We start from the raw sequence: 27,100 nt of genomic DNA, 5'->3' as shown, positions 1-27,100 counted from the left end.
TTTTGGATGGATGGAATTCTGTTCTGAGATTGACTTCCAGATCAGCTGGAAGTCAAACAGCTAACTCTAAAGTGCACATCCCAAGTGTTGTTGACACTTAACACAACCTTTCACCCTCTTGTAGTGACTGAAATTCATTCTACATGCTGGATGATTTCAACAATCTCTTCCAGGTAATACAATTAGAAGCTATTGAATGATTTAAAGATATCTGCAAATGATTTTGAGATATTGTCAAATACTTCCTGATCATTTTGAGATATCTGCAAATCATTTTAAGATAACTTTAAATGTCTTCTTGTATTTTGGCTGAGATTAGATTACATAGAAATTAATTAACAAGTTAACAGGAAGTGATAATCTAAATGATTTAAAGATATCTGCAAATCATTTAGATGTATTTTTAGATGTATTTAGATGTAGATGCTTTTAAAAGCACCTTATTTAGATCTCTAAATGGTTTGCAGATATCTCTAAATGATTTAAAGATATCTTTAAATGATTTAAAGATATCTTTAAATGATTTAAAGATATCTTTAAATGATTTAGAGATATCTAAAAGTATTTGAAGATATCTTGAAATGCATTTAGATAGATCTCTAAATGATAATATGGCTTACCATAATGGTTGACAAAGATTTAACTTACAGTGAAGATCACCAACACTTACAAACTAAACATTGTTTTTTCTTTTACTTTTTAATTCTGTACAGTGGCCTAATGTTGCACAATTGTATTACATTTTGTATTCTAGTACAATTACAAAAGGAATAGTTCATGAAATGTTAAATCTGTTCTTATGTCTTTTAAATAACCTGTCCTATCCATTGTGTTTCTCCGTAGCCTTCTCAAACTCTTCATCAAACAAAAAACAAAATGAACATCTTCAAGCTTTCAATCATTTATTACAAAGAAAAATAATAATACAAAAGATTACATAATGTGTAGTACAAAAAAGTTAAAAGTAGTATTGACCTATCCATTTTCAGATTTCAACAGCAGCTTGAAACTCACAGGGAATGCTCCTCTCAGTATCACTGTCTTAAACATTTTAGTAATACATTTTAATAAGATTAGCAGTTAATAAGCAATCTAGTAGTATTTCACTGATGTAATAATTAAACACTATTCATGTAATAGCATATCTGCTTCCATGGGGTATCAAGCTTCACTGCAATGCAAATAAAGATTTTCAGCACCCACCCCTTAACCCAGCACCTTACAGTTTAGCTTAGTAATACATAGATGTCTGTTCTAACATCTTGTCTGAATATAATGTCTACATATTCACTTGCACAAATAACAGAACACTGCCTCCAGTAAATACCTGAGCAATTCAAATATTAAAACATAAATAGGATACATTTCAATTTAGGGTTCCCCCCATCTTAATACCATGGAGAGATTTAGTTTAGAATCAAATCCCTAAATAAGTGCAAATCTGCTTTTTGTGGTTTGCTTGTTTGTTTTCGGACTTTCTACACACACTAACATTCTACATAATATAACACCATCAAAAATAGAAATGAGAAAGTCTTCCAAAGTAAAACATTAAACACAATCCCTGGAATGATTTTGAATGCTATTTAGCTTTTAAACAGAACTACAAATACATAAATATAGTTAACACCTATAACACCTGAAGGATTGGAGGAAGCTTATTTCTCAATTGTATTTTTCTAAATTTAATTTAAAAAATGCATTCAACATATTTTGTAGCAGTAGTAAATATTATTTGAACTGGAACTGCTCAGTCAATATGTATTTAATTAATAGAGTTAATACATAACATTGGTTCAAAATAAGAGCTTCAATAGGCCTATGTATTATATTTATGTAAGTCACGTAGCTCTGTTTAGTAAACAGAGTACAGGTCAAATAATAGATCTATTATCTAAAAAAGGCACAATGAAGCTTAGGTTTACAGGGTGTTTTTCTTTTGACATAGCATAGTCTCTTTGGCCTGTAGCACATGGTATACACAGGATGGCCCCAAGTGGCTAAGATCCACAATGAATATATTTCCATGGTCCTCCCAAAGAGCATACGTTCTCCCCAGTGCCAGTAGGGGGCAGTGGCAGTGGTCCAGCTGCTGCAGGTGAGGCTCAAGCTGGGGTTCTGCCTTGTTGTCTGCCTTAATCATTATCACATTCTTAACAAGGTAGTTGAAACTGACATTACCACTGGCCATACTGCTTACTTCCCAGACCCACACTGGAGGAAAACAAAAGACAGAGTTTGGATTGATTCAGATACAATTTAAGGACCAAATTAATTTTGATCTTAACCACTGTCACGGTCAAGATGCCCCAAATCCTTTGAGAAATTATCTTTCTTTTGAATTAGAATGTTATTTGTTAATGTTCTTGAGATATTGCTCCTAATGTTCTTTATGGTCTTAACAAACAATTCTTAATTTCTGAGCATCTTTAGTATAGGGATTGGTGGGCATTTTTTGTCTGCTTTAAAGACCACTCCATCAGTTTGGTCTCTTTGTGAAAACTTTGGTCCCACTTCATCTCTTTAGATGACCAACTGATTGTCCACAGTTAAAATGATAGTCAGATACTTAAATTCAATTCCCATTGCAGGTCTTTGGTTCACACAACAACTTCAACTTCAACAACTTCATAAAACATTACACATTATCTATTACTCAAACCTTTAACTAGCTATTTATTGTTGAGTTTAGCACGGAAATATGCAACAGATTTTATCAATAAGGTGTATTATAAATTAAGGGAAACTAGATACTTGCAAAGAATTCCAAGTTCAGCTTGTTTTTACTGTGCACATTAAGTGTCCCCTCCAATGTCTGTCACACTTTTAGAGCCTTCCCCTTCATTAATACAGTGAAGATATAGATAAAAGCAGTGAAGGTACTATGCTAACATGTACCTCATCTTTTAAAGTGCTATGATTATCCTTACTCCTTAATTACTCCTTTGATTATCCCAACTTGACTCCAGTTGGGTTTGGAATGGAGTTTTTACATGTGAAGCCAGTATAGGCATAGTGATCACAGTGAAACGGAATTCCTGTAAAAACAGTCACTCAAAGTCACTCAAAAACTCATACTGGCTTGTGGGAGTTATTATTACGAAAAAACTAGGTAACACATAATTTGGAAAATGTATTGATGTGCCATGTAAATTAGTATATGATTTTCAAGAGACCACATCCTCTTTCCACTGATTGGAATGGTACTGATAATAAAGCTTACATTTCCAATCTAAGCGAAACAAAGGCTTGATACAAGTGAACTATGAATAAATTCTTGTTTTAAGTAATATGTTAATGGTTTAAAACATGGGAATGTTTAGAAATTACTATAGGGCAGTTCTGAGTTGCTACTGTCAGAAATACAATTTGAAATGTAGCCCTTGGTCATTCATCGGGAACCAGTTATCTATCTAACTGCATTCAAAAGATATGTGTTTCACCTGAAACCATGTCAATCTAATGACAATCTGCAAAGCAGTCAGGTATTACCTGTTTTATGGCACAGGTGGTAAGTCTTCAAGTCGGCCAGTTGAATCAGTCTGCATTGAGAACCTAGTGGGAAAAAAACAGACAGGTTGGAGGTACTTGTGTACATTGATGAGAATTAAGGTAGGGTCGATGTTAGTAGCTTGTCACGTAAATGCAATTGCTTTTAGAGCTTAGCCTTAAAATTTGAAGAAGAATGCCCAGAGGAGATAAGACAGACCTGAGCTATGGTCCTCAGAGTCTCCAAGCCTGATATTTTTGTGAAGTTTTTCAGCACAGCATGAGTACAGGGATGTGTTGTAGTAGTGGTGGCCACAGCAGGAGAATTTAGACTGTTTTTTGTGGACCAGCTGGTGTTGGCGGGAGGAACAGCAGACATCCTGGTTAGTATCTTGTATAAGGTTTTTCCCACAGCACTGGTGGTTCCTAGAGATGCTGTCCAGATTGTGGAGCTGCCCATTACAGCACTTCAAGTGTTGGGATTTCAGGTCAAAAGTATCCACCCCACAGCAGGACCTATTCGGGACTTTGCCATGTCTATGGAGAAGAAAGACAGAATAACCACAATGACAATAATGTTCCTCAAAACATTATATCCCCAAAGGTGTCCCTCAGAAACCCAAACAGTGGCCCCTAAGCTCAGCTGTAGAACCTGAACATTAGTTCACTGAACACCAGTGTTGGTCCCATGTTTCATTAACTGAAATGAAAGATCCCAGACATTTTCCATATGCACAAATATTTATATCCATCTTACTGACAGATGTGGCATATCAAGTTTTGAAGGAGCGTACAATTAGGATGCTAACTGCAGGAATGTCCACCGAGTTGTTGCCAGAGACTTCAAGTAAATTTCTCTACAACAAGCCACCTCCAACATAATTTTTGAGAATCTGGTTGTACGTCCAACCGTACTTCCAACTTGAAATACACATTTAGGGCTTAATTAATTTATTTCAATTAACTTATTTCCTATATCGATTCAGTAACTCAGTTAAATCTTTGAAATGGTTGTGTTTTGCATTTATATTTTTCTTCAGTATATATATCTACACCGTTCAGCCATAACATTATGACCACCTGCCTAATATTGTGTAGTTCCCCTTTTGCCGCCAAAACAGCTGCGATGCACTGTGTGTTCTGACACCTTTCTTTCAGAACCAGCATTAACTTTTTCAGCAATTTGAGCTACAGTAGCTCGTCTGTTGGATCAGACCACACGGGCCAGCCTTCGCTCCCCATGTGCATCAATGAGCCTTGGCCGCCCATGGCCCTGTCGCCGGTTCACCGCTTTTCCATCCTTGGACCACTTCTGATAGGTACTGACTACTGCAGACCGGGAACACCCCACAAGAGCTGCAGTTTTGGAGATTCTCTGACCCAGGGAGTTTCAAACCGGTCCTGGAGTACCCCCTGCCCTGCTGGTTTTTGTTCCAACCAAGGTCTTAATTTCTTAATTGAATCCTTAATTGACCTAACAAAGCAATATACCTTTCAATTAAGTAATTAAGACCTAGGTTGGAACAAAAACCAGTAGGGCAGGGTACTCCAGGACCGGTTTGAAAACCCCTGCTGTGACCCAGTTGTCTAGCCATCACAATTTGGCCCTTGTCACTCAGATCCTTACGCTTGCCCATTTTTCCTGCTTCTGACACATCACCTTTGAGGACAAAATGTTCACTTGCTGCCTAATATATCCCACCCACTGACAGGTGCCATGATAATGAGATTATCAGTGTTATTCACTTCACCTGTCAGTGGTCATAATGTTATGGCTGATCGGTATATATATATATATATATATATATATATATATATATATATATATATATGTTTTTTTGATCATTTGTTACAAGAAGCAAGTTTGACGCTTACAATTAATAAGGGTAAGTCAGAAACTCATCATGTTGAATGTTTGGAGATTGAAATTATTTATGTGGCTTCACCAAAATCTCAGACCTTATGGATGTAGCTCTCCATAATATTTGAATAGAAAACTGCTAGAGTTCCTGATGCAGGAAATCTAGAATCCATCTTTTTGGTATTTTTCAAAACACATTTATTTATGCTTTGCAGACAAAACTACATGGCTCCCATAGGAAATATTGAACCATGAGCTAAAATAATAATTGGTAGCTTCACTTGTGTTGGCTGACACTATATGCAATCAAACCAACATTGTATGCGCACAAGCCAATAATGTTAAATAAAACAAGAAAATAAAAAAAATAAAAAATGAAACAGTTAAATATTTCCAAACTGCACAAACCCCAATTATATCTAGATGCTACCTACTAATATATTGTATGTGCAAATTCAGATGATGTATGCTGAATGTATTACTCATCGACTGTTTGGCTAATGCTGTTAAAATGTAGACATGAAAACACTTACAGAGCCGTTAGTGATGTAATCCAAACTATAAAAACACCTTGCGTAGGTGTGAATGAAAGACAGGTTTTTTTGTTTTTTTTTCTGTACAGTAGGGCACAGAGGAAGAATGCAGTCTTGAGATATAAATTAACTGCTGCCAATTAATTGCCCTACCTTCTTTTTGACAGACAATTAATTTATATCTCAAGACTGAACTCTTCCTCTGTGTCCTTGGCAGACATTTAACAGAGTTCTCTATCAGACAAAGCATAAAAGACAGATTCACTCTTTCACAGTGACCAGCACTGGCCCAAAAGTGTTTTGAACAATGCTGTAGCTGTTCAAATGGGGAGAAACAATCACAACAATAAATAAATGTTATTTATAATGGAAAACCACTTTTGATAATATGTTGCTAAGTGAAAACAATGTTCTGAACAGCATGATTTTGAAAAGGGGCAAGATACAAATAAAATCGAATATAATATGTTTAGAAGAAAGTGAGACGAAAAGCTTGATATGTAACTGAATCATATTTTTTTTATCTTGAAAGGTGAAGAGAGTTCAGATACATTTTACATTAATCCAATTTTATTTGATTTTATTAATGACCAATGTCTCCTTTTCTCTTTTGAAAATCGCACTAAAAATGTCAGAGCCAAAAAACAAAAACAAAAAACATATTGTTTCAGCACTTTTGTTCTCAGTTCAGATACATTCAGGTCTACATTGCATCTGCAATTTGGGGAGAGACAGTTCTTTCCCTGTAAAAGCACTGCAGGGCTTACCTGTGACCATCGCAGCAGATCTCTTTGGTGGGGTCGAAAGCCTGATGTCCACAGCAGTGCAGTCCAGGCTGCTGATATTTGAGATCCCCACAAACAGACTGATTGCCTGGGAAATAGACTTCGCTTCCTCTGCAAATGCTGCCCTCTTTGATGTTTTTGTGCAGAGTCCCATTACAGCACAGAAAGCTTTTCTCTGTTGCACCGAAGACATTCTGATCACAGCACTGCAATGACACAGAGAAAAGCTGAATAGGGTGGGTTAGAAAATTCAAGGCGTTACCATTTTTGAATATCCCACATAATTACTTTTTGGTTACTTCCCTGTGTATGTAGGATTCACTTTTTTTTACCCCCATGTCATTTCCCCCTCAACAGTTTTCTATACATAGAGATTGTCAGTATAATTTAGAAATGGAAGTTCAAAAACCTCATTTAGGTCACTTTATAAACTAATTTCAAATGGGCATTTTCAAAAGAAGCGATGTCTCCATTTTCTAAACTGATACAAAAGCACAGTTTAGTTGTAATGCACTGACAGCCCCATCTGTCAAGTGATATTCCATTAATTGTTTTAACTATTTAAGGAATAGCATTCACTGTGCTAAGGGAATTTACCAATAAAACCTCATAGTAAGCATAGATTCTAGATACTGAAATCTGTGTATATATGGTTTTATGGTTATATGTAATGGTGCGATAAGATCTAAATCCCCGCCCCCCAAAAAAGTTATATGAACAATTTTGTATTACTGGTATTTAGAGAGAAGCTACTGTGTTTCAATACCAGGGAGGGGGGCTGAGTAGTTTGTAGAAATGATTGCATTGGCTGAGTCGTCCGTGGGCTGCGGTCCAAGAACTTTGGAGTAACGCTGATCTAGATGACCCGAAAGCTTCTTGCATATATATACTCTCTATATATTTTTTTATTTTTATTTTTTTTAACTACCAATCTACCTGCCTATAAATCAACCATTATTAAGTTATATGTATTCCTTATACCTGAAGTATTAACAGTAATACTGCAAAGTATAGTTCAGCTTAATTTCAACCGCTTGTCAATTTCAATGGGACAAGCATAATGACAAGCAAGATACTAAATTGTCTGCTACAACAGATTAATTGTATTAATTGCTGTTTATGGGTATAACCACTTCAGTATACACTCACCTAAAGGATTATTAGGAACACCATACTAATACTGTGTTTGACCCCCTTTCGCCTTCAGAACTGCCTTAATTCTACGTGGCATTGATTCAACAAGGTGCTGAAAGCATTCTTTAGAAATGTTGGCCCATATTGATAGGATAGCATCTTGCAGTTGATGGAGATTTGTGGGATGCACATCCAGGGCACGAAGCTCCCATTCCACCACATCCCAAAGATGCTCTATTGGGTTGAGATCTGGTGAGCGTGGGGGCCAGTTTAGTACAGTGAACTCATTGTCATGTTCAAGAAACCAATTTGAAATGATTCGACCTTTGTGACATGGTGCATTATCCTGCTGGAAGTAGCCATCAGAGGATGGGTACATGGTGGACATAAAGGGATGGACATGGTCAGAAACAATGCTCAGGTAGGCCGTGGCATTTAAACGATGCCCAATTGGCACTAAGGGGCCTAAAGTGTGCCAAGAAAACATCCCCCACACCATTACACCACCACCACCAGCCTGCACAGTGGAAACAAGGCATGATGGATCCATGTTCTTTCACCTTTCTTTCCCATTCAGACATTCAGTTTGGAGTTCAGGAGATTGTCTTGACCAGGACCACACCCCTAAATGCATTGAAGCAACTGCCATGTGATTGGTTGGTTAGATAATTGCATTAATGAGAAATTGAACAGGTGTTCCTAATAATCCTTTAGGTGAGTGTATATATACAGTGAGGGAAATAAGTATTTGATCCCCTGCTGATTTTGTACGTTTGCCCACTGACAAAGAAATGTATTTATGCTTTGCAGACAACACTACATGGCTCCCATAGGAAATATTGAACCATGAGCTAAAATAATAATTGGTAGCTTCACTTGTGTTGGCTGACACTATATGCCATCAAACCAACATTGTATGCGCACAAGCCAATAATGTTAAATAAAACAAGAAAATAAAAAAAATAAAAAATGAAACAGTTAAATATTTCCAAACTGCACAAACCCCAATTATATCTAGTGCTACCTACTAATATATTGTATGTGCAAATTCAGATGATGTATGCTGAATGTATTACTCATTGACTGTTTGGCTAATGCTGTTAAAATGTAGACATGAAAACACTTACAGAGCCGTTAGTGATGTAATCCAAACTATAAAAACACCTTGCGTAGGTGTGAATGAAAGATTTTGTACGTTTGCCCACTGACAAAGAAATGATCAGTCTATAATTTTAATGGTAGGTGTATTTTAACAGTGAGAGACAGAATAACAACAACAAAATCCAGAAAAACGCATTTCAAAAAAGCTATACATTGATTTGCATGTTAATGAGGGAAATAAGTATTTGATCCCCTATCAATCAGCAAGATTTCTGACTCCCAGGTGTCTTTTATACAGGTAACAAACTGAGATTAGGAGCACTCTCTTAAAGGGTGTGCTCCTAATCTCAGCTCGTTACCTGTATAAAAGACACCTGTCCACAGAAGCAATCAATCAATCAGATTCCAAACTCTTCACCATGGCCAAGACCAAAGAGCTGTCCAAGGATGTCAGGGACAAGATTGTAGACCTACACAAGGCTGGAATGGGCTACAAGACCATCGCCAAGCAGCTTGGTGAGAAGGTGACAACAGTTGGTGTGATTATTCGCAAATGGAAGAAACACAAAATAACTGTCAGTCTCCCTCAGTCTGGGGCTCCATGCAAGATCTCACCTCGTGGAGTTTCAATGATCATGAGAACGGTGAGGAATCAGCCCAGAACTACACGGGAGGATCTTGTTAATGATCTCAAGGCAGCTGGGACCATAGTCACCAAGAAAACAATTGGTAACACACTACGCTATGAAGGACTGAAATCCTGCAGCGCCCGCAAGGTCCCCCTGCTCAAGAAAGCACATGTACAGGCCCGTCTGAAGTTTGCCAATGAACATCTGAATGATTCAGAGGAGAACTGGGTGAAAGTGTTGTGGTCAGATGAGACCAAAATCGAGCTCTTTGGCATCAACTCAACTCGCCATGTTTGGAGGAGGAGGAATGACCCCAAGAACACCATCCCCACTGTCAAACATGGAGGTGGAAACATTATGCTTTGGGGGTGTTTTTCTGCTAAGGGGACAGGACAACTGCACCACATCAAAGGGACGATGGACGGGGCCATGTACCGTCAAATCTTGGGTGAGAACCTCCTTCCCTCAGGCAGGGCATTGAAAATGGGTCGTGGATGGGTATTCCAGCATGACAATGACCCAAGACACACAGCCAAGGCAACAAAGGAGTGGCTCAAGAAGAAGCACATTAAGGTCCTGGAGTGGCCTAGCCAGTCTCCAGACCTTAATCCCATAGAAAATCTGTGGAGGGAGCTGAAGGTTCGAGTTGCCAAACGTCAGCCTCGAAACCTTAATGACTTGGAGAGGATCTGCAAAGAGGAGTGGGACAAAATCCCTCCTGAGATGTGTGCAAACCTGGTGGCCAACTACAAGAAACGTCTGACCTCTGTGATTGCCAACAAGGGTTTTGCCACCAAGTACGAAGTCGAAGGGGTCAAATACTTATTTCCCTCATTAACATGCAAATCAATTTATAACTTTTTTGAAATGCGTTTTTTCTGGATTTTGTTGTTGTTATTCTGTCTCTCACTGCTAAAATACACCTACCATTAAAATTATAGACTGATCATTTCTTTGTCAGTGGGCAAATGTACAAAATCAGCAGGGGATCAAATACATTTTTCCCTCACTGTATCTACACCGTTCAGCCAAAACATTATTACCACCTACCTAATATTGTGTAGTTCCCCTTTTGCCACCAAAACAGCCCTGACCCGTTGAGGCATTGACTCCACTAGACCTTTGAAGGTGTGCTGTGGTATCTGGCATTAAGACGTTAGCAGCAGATACGCAAGAAACTGCGATGCACTGTATGTTCTGACACCTTTCTTTCAGAACCAGCATTCATTTTTCAGCAATTTGAGCTAATTACATAGCAAATTATTTTCTCCAGCTACTTGTACTTGTATAAACAGACATTTCAGGTGCACTAAACTGCATTTTTGTTTCTAAACCATACTTTTTTTATTTTTTATTAAAAACTGCTGTGAGGGTACATATTGTACTGCAGCTTCCTGCATGGTATAAAATAGGCCATCATGTTGTACTGTGTTGTATTCCATTTGTTGTCAAACACCTCTTGTTGGGGTAAAATTGCTTTCCAGTAAGATACTAGTTAAAACTTGCTCTTATAAGGGTTTCCTTGTTCTTATTTGGATTTCTCTGCTCAGGCTTATCTGTGTGGCAGATAGAGATAATTTCTACTGCCGTGGACATTCTTTAGTTAACGAACCAAAACTATATAACATGTTCTTATCAGTATAGTGTGTTCTGTGTCCTTGGTATCAGTGCTTCCATGTCTGGATGAAATATTGTTTCCCCAGTTATAAAGAATACCTCATGAATTATTGCTTCCTGTGTTTCGGAACTGCCCCAGGACATATGCCAAGAAAATATCATCCAGGTTCGGGACAGCCCCGAACCTCCTTTGAAATATTGCTTGTAGATGTATAAAAGGCTGTGTGAAACGTTCAATAAATGAAGAAAAACTAACAGACATTGTGTCAGTGACTTTACTTCCCGGGCCTGTCTCCTGCTGAGAGTCTACACTGTTACTGGAAGCCCCCACTGGGGTGCCTGATTCACTGGGACCCGAAGGGTTGCTTCAACTGAAGCATTGTACCTTAACACCTCTATAGTTTCTAAGTTTTGAACAGTGAATGCATTTAACTCATTCTTGAATCATTGTGCTTTGCAATGCATGCTATCAGAATGATTTTTAGGGAGGGGAAAATTATTAATGTGTTTGTGAGTTTAGAAGTGATAGATAGCCAGAGGTTCATGCTTGACTCACCTGAAGAGGAGTTTCTATCTTTCTTTTAAAGAGCTTTCCTGAACAGCATATATGAGTGCTGGGGTTGTACCCTACAGACTTACAGCACTTTCCCCCATTCCACCCAGTACCTGAGAACCAAGAGACATTTATTAGGCAGAGCACACTGCATATAGCATTACATTCTGTGTTACTTACTGCATAGTTTTTAATAGTCTTATCCAGCATTTTATATGTATAGAGCACAGTTTTTTATTACTTCTGACCTCATCCTCAGATCTTCAAAGTGTTATTCTCCTTGGTAATATTTAATGTCATGGAACTGTTTCATATCTTTAGTCTGTTTTAACATCTTCATTCTTTCAGTGATGCTGCATATTTGTGATTGCTGTTTGATCCATTATAGTTTTTCTTCTATTGTTTCATGTTATTCTTAGCTTGCATTGTTCTGTGCTTCTTTGTGCTGTTTATATTTTTTGTATAGGTTTATATATTTTGTAATTAGTAGCCAAGGAAATCAGTGCTTGATCGCTAATAGCAAAGGACACCTTGAGACCAATACAAACTACCTAATTTATCAATTTATTAAAAACATAATACAGTTAGGTCCATAAATATTTGGACAGTGTCACAATTGTCATAATTTTGGCTCTGTACGCCACCACAATGGATTTGAAAGGAAACAATCAAGATGTGCTTTAAGTGTTGACTTTGATCTTTAATTTGATTTATTTTTTATATAGCAACTTGGTACCCCCAATTTATGGGCTAAAAATTATTTGGACAGACTAAAAATTATTAATTGTGAGTTTCAATACTTGGTTGCAAATCCTTTGCAGTCAATTCCTGCCTGAAGTCTGGAATCCATAGACATCACCAGATGCTGGGTTTCATCCCTGGTGATGCTCCGCCAGGCCTGCACTGCAGCTGTCTTTAGTTCCTGCTTGTTCTTGGGGCGTTTTGCCTTCAATTTTGGCTTCAGCCAGTGAAATGCTGCTCAATTGGATTCAGGTCAGGTGATTGACTTGGCCATTGCAGAACAATCCACTTCTTCATCTTAAAAAAGTCTTGGGTTGCTTTCGCAGTATGCTTCGGGTCATTGTCCATCTGCACTGTAAAGCGCCGTCCAATGAGTTTTTAAGCATTTGGCTGAATCTGAGCAGATAATACAGCCCTAAACACTTCAGAATTCATCCTACTTCCTTTGCCAGCAGTCACATCATCAATAAATATAAGGGAACCAGTTCCCTTGGCAGCCATACATGCCCATGCCATCACATGCTTCACAGATGAGGTGGTATGCTTCAGATCATGAGCAGTTCCTTCCCTTCTCCATACTCTTCTCTTCCTATCATTCTAGTACAAGTTGATCGTTGTCTCATCTGTCCATAGGATGTTGTTCCAGAACTGTACAGGGTTCTTTAGATGTTTTTTGGCAAACTCTAATCTGGTCTTCCTGTTTTTGGGGCTTACCAATGGTTAACATCTTGTGGTAAACCCTCTGTATTTACTCTGGGAAGTCTTCTCTTGATTGTTGACTTTGACACAGATACGCCTATCTCCTGAAGGGTGTTCTTGATCTGGCCAACTGTTGTAAAGGGGTTTTTCTTCACCAGGGAAATAATTCTTCTGTCATCCACCACAGTTGTTTTCTGTGTTTGCCTTTTGGTGTTCCTGAGCTCACCAGTGCATTCTTTCTTTTTAAGAATGTACCAAATAGTTGATTTGGCCACACATAATGTATTTGTTATCTCTCTGATTGGTTTGTTTTGATTTTGAAGGCAAAATTGAAGGCAAAATGCCCCAAGAACAAGCAGGAACTAAAGACAGCTACAGTACAGGCCTGGCAAAGCATCATCAGGGAAGAAACCCAGCATCTGGTGATGTCTATGGGTTCTAGACATCTGGTAGTCATTGACTGCAAAGGATTTGCAACCAAGTATTGAATTTAATTAATGATTATGTTAGTTTGTCCAATTACCTTTGAGCCCATATAATTGGGGGGACCACATATAAAAATGGGTGTAATTCCTACATTGTTCACCCAATTTGGATGTAACTACTCAAATTAAAGATGAAAGTCTACACTTAAAGCACATATTGATTGTTTCCTTTCAAATCCATTGTGGTGGCATACAGAGCCAAAATGATGACAACTGTGTCACTATCCAAATATTTATGGACCTAACTGTATTATGTTTTAATTAATTGATAAATTAGGTAGGCAACCCTGCTGTGCTTATGGTGAACTATGTATTAGGAGAAGGGTTATTAAAAATAAATTAAAAATAAAGAATAAGGCATAATTCATTCCCTGTCATTAAAATTCATATTGGCCTCATGGTGTCCTTTGCTATTAGTGAACAATCACTAGACAGGTGTGTATGAGGGAAAAGGATCTGGATAGAAAAAACATGCTCCCACACAATTTCTACTTGCAAATGTCATAAGGTCTTCAATCAAAACATTGCATTCTATTGAATTATAACACTTGCTAGTACAGACAGTGCGGGAGCATCTTTTTCAAATCAATTAGTAGACTGCTGGTCTATGATCTGAAACATAACTGTGAGTTTGAGTTAGAGTGTATGTATGCATGTGTTTGTTGTGGTCCTCTTTCCTTTTCTTTAATTTTACTTCCTGCCCCTGGTGATTTTCTTTTCTTTTTAATCTGAAATACAGACCTGTGGAACATTGAAGTGGATTTATTATGTCTGTATTACTTTGTGACTTGGACATTTCCTATGAAATAGGAATGGAAGTGGGCCAGAAGGTTAAAGCCCCACTGCCTTATATTTATGTTAATGCTGTAAGTGTTTCAAAGCAAAATCCAATTTGTATTGTTAAAATAATTGAGAAAAAGGAGGTAGTATTTGGGTTTGAGTTTATGTGTGTATGTGTGCGTGTGCAATGGCAATAGTAATAGTTCATCAACTAAGGCTGAAAAACAAAGGTGAAAAAAGCTTATATTAGGTTTTGTATGATTCAATAGGCATACCAAAAAATAACAAAAGAGAAATAATGAATCCCATTGCCATTTCACAGCTGGTAAACATCATCCTCTACATGAGATTAGGCAATATTAGAATAAAGTTCACAGCTCTGTATTAAGATCCCAGAATTATGGGTACAACATTGGATGGGTGAGGGTGGTTTGTTTCTACATACATTCTACTGAATTAAAAAGTTCACGAGTTTATGGGAGTGTTATGAGTACCTGGAGTATTAGTGATGTTACCATCGCAGCAGGTTTGATTAGGGCGGTATACCAACCCAAGATGAGATATTTTGTTAACCCAGCAAAGTTCAGCATTGGGGTCATAGTACATATCCCAACCACAAGGCTCCACCCTCATCTTGCTGTCACAGTTGGGGAGAAAGACAGGAGAGGCACACAGACAGCAACAGACACAGGAAAAATTTGGTTAACTGTTTTTCTTATTTCACTCACAATGATGAAATAGTGTTGGCTTAGCAAACACATATGTTTCAGAAATGAAATCTCTCTTTTTTCTAAATTGTGCTTCTGCCTGCCGACTGGTACAACAGACAGTAATTGTATGACACAAAGTGTTGTTCTTAGTCGATTCTTGTTTTGTTATCTTGCTTTACTAACAACAGTAGCTTTTCTTGTGTGCGTGTGTGTGTGTCTAGTCATAGTATGTATGCTAGTTAGCTATCGCTAACTATTTTGTAGTGGTACAGTACAATCTATAGGATTATATATATTGACAGATAGATGAAGAATTAGCCTTCACTGTATTGTCCTGAGTTACCTTCTTTGTAAATAAAAACATAAGATTCAGTCAGAAACAGGTATGTGTGGTGTACACAATGTGTTGTACTAGTAAAGTACTTTTGCATGGTGCAGAAAGTGCAATGTATATAAAATAGAAATTAAACACTTGTGCTATGTTGCTTTTAAGTGTCTGTTTTTGTTTGCAGTGCAATGCTTTATTTTGGTTCCAAGACTCCAGAATAAACACATCTGTCTATAAAATTAATATTGTGTTAAAAATGCTTTTTGTTTGCTACAAAGCTTTAAGTCCAATTATTCAAATAATCAAGTTTAAATTTGACAGAATATTCAAAGATCTAAATATATGATAGTTGCAGCACTAGTATCATATACTGGTTTAAAACATTATTTAAAAGCATTTCAATCAAATGTTTAATTTTACACCTGGTTTTAATGCAGAAAATCATTTGAGTCATTCCTTTGGGTTCCTGTATGAGCTGACCCTTTTTGTTAAAAGCATTCTAAAAATTCCATACACTTAATGCTTAACATAATTCAAATTCTAATTGGTAAACTGTGAGAGCATGCATCCAAATATGGTGTATGAAAACAAATGTAAAACAATTGTAGAATGGATAGCATCTTACACATAAAGATAAATCAGAATTGCCACAAAATGGTTCACAATACAAAAGATTGACTAAAGGATTAGAACTGGAGAATATCTTTGTCATGTAAAATTGTAATATGGAAATGCTCTGCAGTTTTAGTTGATCACATCAAAGTCTGACTGACTCCGATCAACCAGTTGCCCCTACCTTTTCCCCAGGAACAGCTCTTTTCCATGGCACTCAAGCTGGGAGGGGTTGTAGGCTCGGTCACCACAGCACTTGGTCAAATTGCCAGCCACGCAGGGATTAATGCGTTTGTCACAGCAGATCTGCTCGCTCTTGTTAAAACAAGAGTTGCCACACTCCTGGCTGCTTTGAGGTGGTTTCTGGGGCAGTAAGAAGCAAGAAGCAAGAATCATACAGTTAGGTCCATAAATATTTGGACAGTGACACAGTTGTCATCATTTGCTTGATGTGCATGAATATGAAGAGATTGGTGATCCTGTAGTGTTGTGTCCAGGTCGTTTGAAATGTCTTATGCAATTATATGGCTGATTAGCTTGGTTTTCATTAAGCTGTGAAGTATAACAGTGAATAAGGCTGGGATTAAATCAAATCTTTGACCCACCCGTGAACAGTACTGTACTGTACTCATTTTTAGTAAGATACCACTTTCTTCTAATCATAAATGTAACCACTATGATGTATAGGTTTGCAGTTTTCTATTAGCGGGTGGGTCAAAGTTTTGATTTAATCCGGCCCTAGATCAGCAGATTGCTTACATTCATAATGTTGCATTCTGTTGTGAAAATGTTTGATGTGGTCTATTAGTTATGGAGTGTGTCTTCAACAGCAATACGCCCCTAAACAGATACTAGAATAGAACAATAGGAGTGTCATTCAACCAGTGTGTAATTGTGTGCAGTACTTGCTTTCTCCAATAGCAACAGTTTTCAAGTGTAGAAATGAAACATTGTATTGCATTGCGACTTTGCCTTGTTTTTCTCTCAAGTGATTACAATCAATTGTATGCTGAATTTTCTAACTCTACATATGCCCTGTTGTCTTCAGTCATTTCAGGAGTTTATTTATATAAGAAATTGTCTTTTTGGTCTAGCGTTTGTCTAAGTATCATAAAATCCCTATCCTAATATCATGTATATGGAATAGGGGATAACAAATGCGTGGCCTACTTATTAAAGTTGTCTTGTGATTATTTATTAGACATTGCAATTGTTCTGTGTGAGACTGATCTTAAAATGAAGAAGCCAATACAAAATCTCCTTGAAAATCTATTATTTAACTCCCATATGAAGACCAGCAGTGTCTTATATTGTGAACTGTTCTTACCTCCTGTTTCTTCGATATTAGTTTGCCTGGAAAAGATGGACAACAAAGTAGGTTAGTTTAATATAAATATTCAGGCATTTGTTGTAGATAGTAAGTTTGAGTTTGCTAGTGTATGGATTTCGTTTTAACTGTAATTTCACGCTTTATTTTGCAAAGGTTTGTCTTCTCCATACTTAAAAATATTCAAGAAAAAACAACTCCCGGATAGCTTTGTGATAGCTGCTTGATGGCAAAAATCAACCTGAATCTCAAACTATGCATTTTGTTTTCTTTGAATATGGAATCTCCATTTCTTTTTTCTGGATTGCCCATTTGGAATCATAGATAAGTGCTCTTGGGACTTCTGCAGGTGTCCCTAGAAAAGCACGCTGTCCAAGCAATTTTTTGCTTTGCAACTTAAGAATGACCCACAGCCCACAGCTATTACACCAGTCAGAGGATTGGATATGGCTGGAAAGTGCTTACAATCTGATTCTGCAGCAATATGATAATCTTGTGATCCACTTCAGTAAGAAAATACTTCCAAAAACTCCCACAATTGAAGAGCAATAAGATTTCAAAGGATAATTAGTGCAATTTTACTAATTCTGTTTATATATATTTTTTGTGCATGTTAAGCATAATAAATTACCACTTTCTGTAAATGATGCATGTGGTGCATATTTTTCTTCAACATTTTGTAATCTTGCCCATTGCATTCATTTTGGCCTTCCACAGCTACCCTGATGCCACATTTTCTGCACTTATGAAGAGAATGAAATGTTTTCACAAGGAAGGAAGGGTTTGTCTTGTTTTTTTGAGGGGGTTGTTGCCTTACCTGTATCACAAGATTTATATGTGGAGTTGTAGGGTATTAATTTCATGAAGTTAGTACAGCATGCATCCACCTTAGAGATTGATTGGATTGTAAGATCAACACAGCATGTGTGTGTCTTCGGGTTGAATGTCTTGTTTCCACAACATAGGTCACTGAGCTCTTTCTTTTTAATGATCCGCCCACAGCATAACTCAGTTGCAGAGTTGTAGAGCCCTGAATGAAGGATAAATTCAGTTTTTACTATAATGCAAATCATTAGTTTATATTTACTCCATTCTGGGGGCTACTTCATTTATTAGTTTCTGAATGTATTTTTGTACCAGCTAATAATGTTACCCTGTCTCTGTCTTAGGTTCATTGTTTCTTGGATTGAATACTATTGTCTTTTCATTATTTCAATCAACTACTATATTTCAATGAACTACTCTCTTTAGAATGATCAATCAACTACTGCCTTTAGGCCAATTCATTAAGCCACTGCTATCTAGGATATTCAATCAGCTAAAACAGTTAAACAGTATATAGACACAGGTATTTGATTAAGGACTTAAAACAATGTCTTTGATAAACATCTGCTTCCTGAAGAATGCTGACCAGCACCAATCAACTCAAACACTTCAACAACAGTAACAAACTTAGATCTATGTTACTTATTATGCATGTGGTAAACTATTTTGTACAACCGTATTTTAATGAGATGTAATCACTTCTGATAGATAAGACTGCAACCTATTGTGCATCTGAAGATACAAAAAGGTTTCTCCAACTCACATCCTTAGTTCTTTTATTCATGTGAGAGGAGAGCTCCGGGTTAACCTGTATTTATGTTTCTTTGTAATAAACAGAGAAATCACTTGGACAGTTGTGTGACGCCCATCTGGGAAATCAATGCTATAGCTGGAAATAGCATAGCCAGAATAGGGTGTGCCTCTCAGGAGTCTCATTCCATTCTGACTTACAATGAGAATTTGAGAAACATTTGACTGGTGGAAACATTCTTTCCGCAGTGCCCCACCACATCTCTCTCTCTCGATGATTCATAAGATGATTTTGCAAAACAAATGGAAAATTAAAGCTCTCATTGTATCCAACCTTCAATGTAATATATACATTCTGATTTCAATCAGCAATTTTTTTTTCAATTTCAATTTTTTTTAATTAGTTTTGTAATTGCCAATTGTGCTAAGGCATCTCAGCTCGTCGCCATGTCCCCCACCACTACACTTGGGGAGGATGAGGAAGTACGACTGGGCTCCTCCAATACCAGCTGCCTCAAGCCACCCGTCATTTTACACGGAAGGTTCAGCGCCAATTGGAAGAGAGGAATGTCCCCCCCGGCTGAAATGGAAACCTGCAGGGGCCCAGGTAGCCGTCAGGGGATGCTCATTAGTGACGAGACGAGAGAGACCCAGACTAAGCCCTTCCTAACCCGGGCTGTGCTGGTCAATTATGCGCCACCACTGAGCACTCCCGGTCAATCCCACAGCTCATACAGCTCAATCTGCACTCTGCGCTTCTACTGACTGAGCCACTCGGGAGGCCCAGACCTGAAACATTATTTTTCTCATGACAAGACACTGTTGAGAAGTGATGTGTTAAGAGTATATAATTATTATTTTTTAATATGTATTCCAAGCTAAAGCTGGTTAGTTTGTTTTTTCTTTTCTTAAGGCTTTAGCAACACTGTTCTTTACCTGATGCACAGCAAGTAGAGTTGATCTCTCTGGGGTAAATCTTTCCATTACAGCACAACTGGTTAACAGGATAGTAGGCTTTGGCTCCACAGCACTGTGACACAACTTCACTAATATTACTAGTCAAGGTACCTGCATCCAAAATACAAGACATAAAAAAGCACTGTCACCTAACTGTAGTCTGATTAATCATGAGAAAAATCTAGAAGGGGACCTTTTTCCAGCATTTTTCAGCACTTCATCTAAATCACATCATCATTTCTGATTAGTTCTATTGTTCATGCTATATGTTTAGATAGACTCAAATAGATAGGCTTTGTTTTTGATTGTTGTATGTCTATTTATTGCAGCACTGCGCACTGTCTTTAAATAAAATACCACACTTTTGCAATATTACCATGCTAATTGTATCCTAAGCCCTGCCTTCAGAGCCAGGACACTGGGTATAACCAGGTATAACAGTATATTATATATTAGTAGTATTCTAATAATAAACATCAGGTTCAAAGCACTTCAACTAGAGCAACCAAGCACAATAATGAACAGTTAATTCAATTAAGGTGAACAGTTTTAGCCTTAAACCACCCAAACTATGTAAGCACTCTTACCCTTCAGGTAAGTACAAGAATAAATAGAGAATTAGTACAATATTATCAACAAGTACCATGTGTTAATATAAAATACACCGATCAGCCATTACATTATGACCACTGACAGGTAAATAAATAACACTGATAATCTCGTTCTCAAAGTTGATGTGTTAGAAGCAGGAAAAATGGGCAAGCGTAAGGATCTGAGCAACTTTGACAAGGGCCAAATTGTGATGGCTAGATGACTGGGTGAGAGCATCTCCAAAACTGCAGCTCTTGTGGGGTGTTCCCGGTCTGCAGTGGTCAGTACTTATCAAAAGTGGTCCAAGGAAGGAAAAGCAGTGAACCAGCAACAGGGTCATGGGCGGCCAAGGCTCATTGATGCACGTGGGGAGCGAAGGCTGGACTGTGTGGTCTGATCCAACAGACGAGCTACTGTAGCTCAAATTGCTGAAAAAGGGCCTGGTCTGATGAATCACGAGATCAAGGTGTTGACTTGGCCTCCAAATTCCCCAGATCTCAATCTAATCGAGCATCTGTGGGATGTGTTGGACAAAGTCCGATCCATGGAGGCCCCACCTCGCAACTTATATGACTTAAAGGATCTGCTGCTAACGTCTTGGTGCCAGATACCACAGCACACCTTCAGAGGTCTAGTGGAGTCCATGCCGCGATGGGTCAGGGCTGTTTTGGCGGCAAAAGGGGGACCTACACAAAATTAGGCAGGTGGTCATAATGTTATTGCTGATCAGTGTATGTGGGCTTAATGATACAAAAATATCTTAAAGTATGATTATAAATAATCCATGTGGACAAACCTCACACATGAGGATACACATCTGCTCAGAATTTCACAGCAACTTTGGACATTCTACACTCAAGGGAGTAATATAATCAAACTAGTTTTATCCACTACGCACAAATGTTACATGAGCTCACTGATTTTGTTCTAATGAGGAACCGCAGCTGTATGTGCATGTGCTGACTAATCTATTGCATATGCTTATGTTATGAGTTTCTCTGGGTTTTAAAAATCAGGTTATGGTGTATTCTGTTTAATCTTCTGGCATTATATTGTAATTATAAAAGGTCAAAGTGAGTGTGTGTCTGTTTTCTTTGATTTGTTATCTTCTTGTTTTTTATTGAAGTCTCACATACCAAACTAGTATATAAAAGTGTAGCATCTTTTCAAAAGTTCAATTCAAGGTCTACAAAAGAACAGCATCTTGGAATATAATTCACTGAACAACTGTTATTTTAGCATCTCTCAGGGTAGAACATTCCCTGATGCTTCTAAATAGCTCACATTTTTTATACAATACCTTCAGCAAGGCTTTATTCAATAGTGCATTAGGCTTTACTATAGACTTAAAATTTCAATTACAAAGTTACCTAAAAGCCTCTCGCCAAAAAGTATGTTTGGCAAATGTAAAATAAATCAATAAATTACTGCCCATAGAAAGAAAAGTGGGCCCTTATAAGAGCTTAATGTTGTACAAGTCTTGGAACCCAAAATAAAGTAAAATCTGGTAATAATTAGATAAGCCTTTGTTGATAGGGTATATTGAAAATAGAGTACTAAATAAGCAGAATATTAAACCTCATATTTTTCTAAATGCCTGACACACATTTTGTTTGTTTCTCGGAATTAAATATATATACATATATACATACATACATACATATATATATATATATATATATATATATATATATATATATATATATATACACACATGTATACATATATATATATATATACACACATGGTTTCTGATGTATATATTTTTGCACTTGTAATAATTAGTTTCATTTTCTTTATATTTACAATGACAATTATCTATATAAGATCAGACATGTTTATGGTTTATGCTGACAGCTTTTCTATATCTATTGCATTATGGGGAATTTTTATAATTCTGTATATGGTATATGCACAATAAGACCACATTCCAGTACACATGTACCAAAATGAGAAGTTATGGAAAAGGTCAGACTGAAAATGCAATAATACTGAGAAAGATGCAAGGTTGTTTTAAAGGCCCACATCAGTATTTTGACAAGAAATGAAATGATACCACTCATAATTTTCCTAGGTTTTTGGAATAACATGTATTAAAATAAATGAATTAGTGCAACTCACTTCAGACCACGTCAATGCTTTCAACCTAAAAGTTATAGTACTTTATTTAGCAAGAGAATTACTAGGAAACTAGTTTACCTTGGCAGCAAGATTCATTGCTTGTGCTATAAGCCATGTGTTCACAGCAAGACAAACCAGCTCCAGGGAATACCTTCCTCATACAGCAGGAGCTCTTACTGGGGTCAAAGGCTTCCTCACCACAGCAGAGCAAGTTGACATTTCCAGATAGCACCTTTCCATTGGAACAGCAAATTTCTGTCAATCTGAAGAGATGATTAAGAGAGAGAGAGAGAGAGAGAGAGAGAGAGAGAGAGAGATCCCACTAGACATTACCCATTTCATTCCAAGAAACAAACAAAATGTGTGTCAGGCATTTAGAAAAATATGAGGTTTAATATTCTGCTTATTTAGTACTCTATTTTCAATATACCCTATCAACAAAGGCTTATCTAATTATTACCAGATTTAACTTTATTTTGGGTTCCAAGACTTGTACAACATTAAGCTCTTATAAGGGCCCTCAACAACTATGGGTCCACTACAATAATCTACCAAGAATTATCTGAGGGACAGTGGCCCAAGTCAAATAGAGCTTCTTTCCTTTGTAACCTTTCACATCTTGGGTTGCGAATTTGATCATCTTAATATGGTTTTTAATAAGCTTAAACTCACTTGTTGTAAGTCCTGCCTTGACAATTACCCTGGTTGGTGAGCTGGTCTGTATTTGAGAGATAGAGAGAGAGAGAGAGAGAGAGAGAGAGAGAGAGAGAGAGAGAGAGAGAGAGACTTTCGCATCATCACAAAATATCTCTCAGAAATGTAGACATATTTCCTACTTTCAACAGGGCAGAATTCCAGAATATGGAATGCAAAATAGAATAAAAACAATGATTTTAATGTTCAGGTGAATGGCTTTTGTGTTTCTTTAAAGAAACAGGTTGCATTCTATTGGACTACAAAGCATGGGCCCCATGAAATAAAAACATGTTTTCTCAGTGAATCGCTCACAGAAGCTTACTGCAAATGGATTTCATAACTTTTGTGGTATCAAATCTAAAATGATCTGTAGTGATAAATTGCATGATGTTGTGGGAGTGGTCACATTCTACCTGTGAGAAAATGACCTGCAAATGCCCTTTCAGTTCCTATTGCTTTACACAACTTAAAAGGCTCTCTTGATTATGACAAAATGTAAACAATGCATGTTGTTAAAGAAATAAACAAATAAATGAATGCCCATAGAAAGAAAACTGGGGCATTACATTCTGGGCCACCAGCTATGGTTGAAGGCATTTTAAGAGACATGGGTCTATTGGTGGAATTGGTGGAAATCTGCACTTCACGAACGAGACGTCAGTGTTGCGCTGAGTGTGTGCTGCGCAGGGAGGGAGATGACAAATTGAGTCTGCGCTGCTGTGATCAATTGTGTCAGCAATGGACGTGTTTGTTGAACATGCGGGCGGAAATCATTTTGTTAACCGTTATCTCCTGTATCAAATGACCACAATCATTCATATCTAACACTCCCACAATTTAAAAACTTCATAACCTTGGAAAAAGAAAGCTGTACATTCTCAAAAATAAATAAATTATGCCTTTGATTTTAGAATATATTTGTGCATTGGAAGTGCAAACAAAACAAAAAAATATGGAGGGGTTACTAATGCAGCCACATACTTCTACTTCTTGTATGTAACGGCAGGACAATGGGAGAATCTGTGGGAGCTTGTTTTGGGGGTAGATTGTGATTTGAATGGGGTTTTTAAATGCATTATAATCCTCAAACTTAATGAGTGATGAAATGTGATTCATGCATTTTACTGCAGTGTATCAATACTGCAACAATTAAATTATGTATTCATTGTATGATGCACTAATTCTTTATTCTTTAATGTGCCATGCTTTGGCATGGTGTGCCACTACGTACAATTAAGATTGATTTAATTTGAATGAGGATTAAAGATTCTCAATGTGCAAAATAAAAAGGGACACATTCCAAAAGTGATTGAGCTAGTGCTATTACTATTGCTTTTTATATTTGTACATTGACAATAATCTGTGAAAAATGGAACCTGCATATTTATCATCTTTTTGGGGACGAATATGTGCCTCACTTCATATTGTGCAGCAGACTCCCATTAGCAGACTCTCCAGACTACAGACGCATAAGGGGGTGGGTTCAAGATTGGGGGAGGTTGGCAGTGGATGCAGGTGGCAGGTTGGTGGGATTGTCCTCTCTGTCCATAGTTTTTAGATTTTTCTCTACTGCGGTTTGTTTTGTTAGCATGTTTGCTTAATAAATTAATTACAACAAAAAATAAATATAAGTATTGAAAAAAAAAGCCATTTAGCCCCTGTATAAACATTGATATCCCTAATTTATTATTGGCACCCTTTGGCACTTGGCAAAGTATACAAACCAGACTTTGGGCACTCCAGCCAAAAAAAGGTTCGCTATCCATGTTATAAAGTCTCTTATTTATGTAAACATTTCATAATTTCGCCAGATAGTTGGAGCTTACAAACATAACAAAAGCCATTGATGGACTTCTATTTAAGCTATAGAGTGAAAATAGGGCAAATGTACACATTACAGTTTTCTCTAGGCTACAATATTTACTAAACTAAACACATCACTGATTAACTTGGTTGGACTGCTGCCATGGCCAGGTTGTATCCTGTCTTGCACCCTGTGCCTGCCAAGTTAGGCTCCAGCTCACTCTAACATTTTACCAGATGACCAATTATTGAAAAAGGATGGATGAATAACATTGTTTCAAATGAGGGCTTTGACAAATATTTGGTTACAACTTTGCATCAGAGTAGTCATTCTAATCAAAAATTAGAGAATAACACCAAAAGATTTCATTTAGTCAGACAAACTGAAACCAAAACTTAGAAACAGTGCATTCATGTAACCCAGTGAAATATTCTAAGAAATAATTTTAGAAAAGCACAACAGTGATAAAACTGTAAAATTGGGGTAAAGTGCAATATTGTGGTCTTAGCTTCTTTCTGATCATTTTACAAATTAAATCCCTCAAAAGGCTGTTGCATGCATTTAATCTATTATAATCACAAACAAAATGTTATAGTCAGTGGAAAACAAACTGAGGTTCTGAGGTTTAATCATACATTCTCTGAGCAGTTGTACAGCATTTGCATATTACTACACGCACAAGGTTAAAGGACAAAAGGACAAAACTAATACATTAATAATACTTGTTATTGATAATCTTTCTAGATTATTCAGATATATTTCTAATTTACAAACTAAGATATAACCCAATAATAAAGCTTGGCAGTGTTCAGTAAGAGCAACCATAGTTCTACCCAACATTGTTGGAGCTGCGCATGGATAAATGCAGACAACCTATCAGCACACTTTCATGAAAACTTGCATCTGTGTGCCAATACCTCCCACATCACTACAGATGTAACTGTGTGTAGCTGAGTCATGATTCCAAGAGGGTAAATGAAAAATTCATACAATAATACAACCATTTGTACTACTCTGTGCTGCTGAATTGGGAGGAAAAATCTACAGCTTCTGTGTTTGGAATTTTTATACAAGCATTTCAGAACATAAAGAGAAGCAATGCTTATAGAGCCACAGGACACCACATAAGATTGTGGCAAGATTGTAATATATTGTATATACAATGTAATACAATATTTTTTGGCAACACGTTTAATATATTTTAAAACTGACAATCTTTAAATGTTTTATGTATTTTAACAAATGGATACATTACTCACTTTTGATGTAGGCTACTACAAATATTTAAATTGAATTAATAGATAGTACAACTTAACACAGAGAAAAATAGATATGCCCTTATCAAAACAGTTTTTGTTATCATGCTAAAACTGCCATCCAAAGAACTGGTTTACATGCAACTTTGATTTTAAATTCACAGAATTGTTGTATCACTTTGTACTAAATAAATGATTGATTTGGAACTAATTTAATCTATAAATGTAATTTATGCATATTGTCTTGTGATTTTGATGCATCATCTCACTTCTAGTAAATTAGTATGTTAGTTCAATATTTGAGCACAGAAAGACAAAGTTTAATTCCCAATCTTTTGATCTGTAGTGAAAATATGTACATAATATATGACAGCCCATATACTCCAAATAGCACTTAATCAACAGCTATAATAGTGCCACTCTCAAACAATGAGTGACTAATAATGAAGCAGTACATCACTGATTCTCCACTTGATTTCCAGATTCATTTCAAGCATGGTTAAAGCATGGACATAATTTCCCCAGAGTCACTGGAAGTAGCTGGCTTACCTGTTGGATTGGAGCATGTGTCTTGGGAGTTCAGAGTTTGGAGGCTTGCAATCAAAACTAAACAGATACAAGCACAGTGGTTAATATCTCGAAAAATGCTGATAATGAATACAAACCATTTTCTTAAATTCATATTCACCCAGCACTGATGTGTAAGAGTACATGGT

At 37.0% G+C, this 27,100-nt stretch overlaps 1 protein-coding gene across 1 annotated transcript; it reads right to left on the bottom strand.

Annotated features, from left to right (window-relative positions):
- Positions 1–885: 885 nt before the first annotated feature.
- LOC136749631 (uncharacterized) lies at positions 886–27,100 on the bottom strand. The gene is made up of 14 exons (XM_066704096.1): positions 27,073–27,100; positions 26,934–26,990; positions 23,301–23,346; positions 22,707–22,891; positions 19,896–20,027; positions 18,202–18,414; positions 17,385–17,410; positions 16,242–16,420; positions 14,902–15,044; positions 11,706–11,815; positions 6,651–6,874; positions 3,710–4,026; positions 3,493–3,555; positions 886–2,214 (listed from the first exon to the last, which is right to left on the bottom strand). The coding sequence occupies exons 1-14, from the start codon at positions 27,095–27,097 to the stop codon at positions 1,922–1,924; spliced, it is 2,013 nt and encodes a 670-aa protein (XP_066560193.1). The 5' UTR covers positions 27,098–27,100; the 3' UTR covers positions 886–1,921.

The sequence above is a fragment of the Amia ocellicauda genome, chromosome 5, assembly GCF_036373705.1.
Source record: "Amia ocellicauda isolate fAmiCal2 chromosome 5, fAmiCal2.hap1, whole genome shotgun sequence".
NCBI lineage: Eukaryota > Metazoa > Chordata > Actinopteri > Amiiformes > Amiidae > Amia > Amia ocellicauda.
Note: the sequence above shows the minus strand (reverse complement) of the source record. Positions and strands in the feature narration are given on the sequence as shown.

Bases quoted from the DNA above. Each gene is read 5' to 3' on its own strand.
- LOC136749631 (XM_066704096.1), bottom strand. From the start codon at position 27,097: ATGTACTCTTACACATCAGTGCTGG. The intron at 6,875-11,705 runs GTGAGTCAAGCA...GTGTCATTGCAG, and splicing joins AGATAGAAACTCCTCTTCAG to TGCTGTGATCAGAATGTCTT. The intron at 2,215-3,492 runs GTAATACCTGAC...GTTTTCCTCCAG, and splicing joins CCACCTGTGCCATAAAACAG to TGTGGGTCTGGGAAGTAAGC.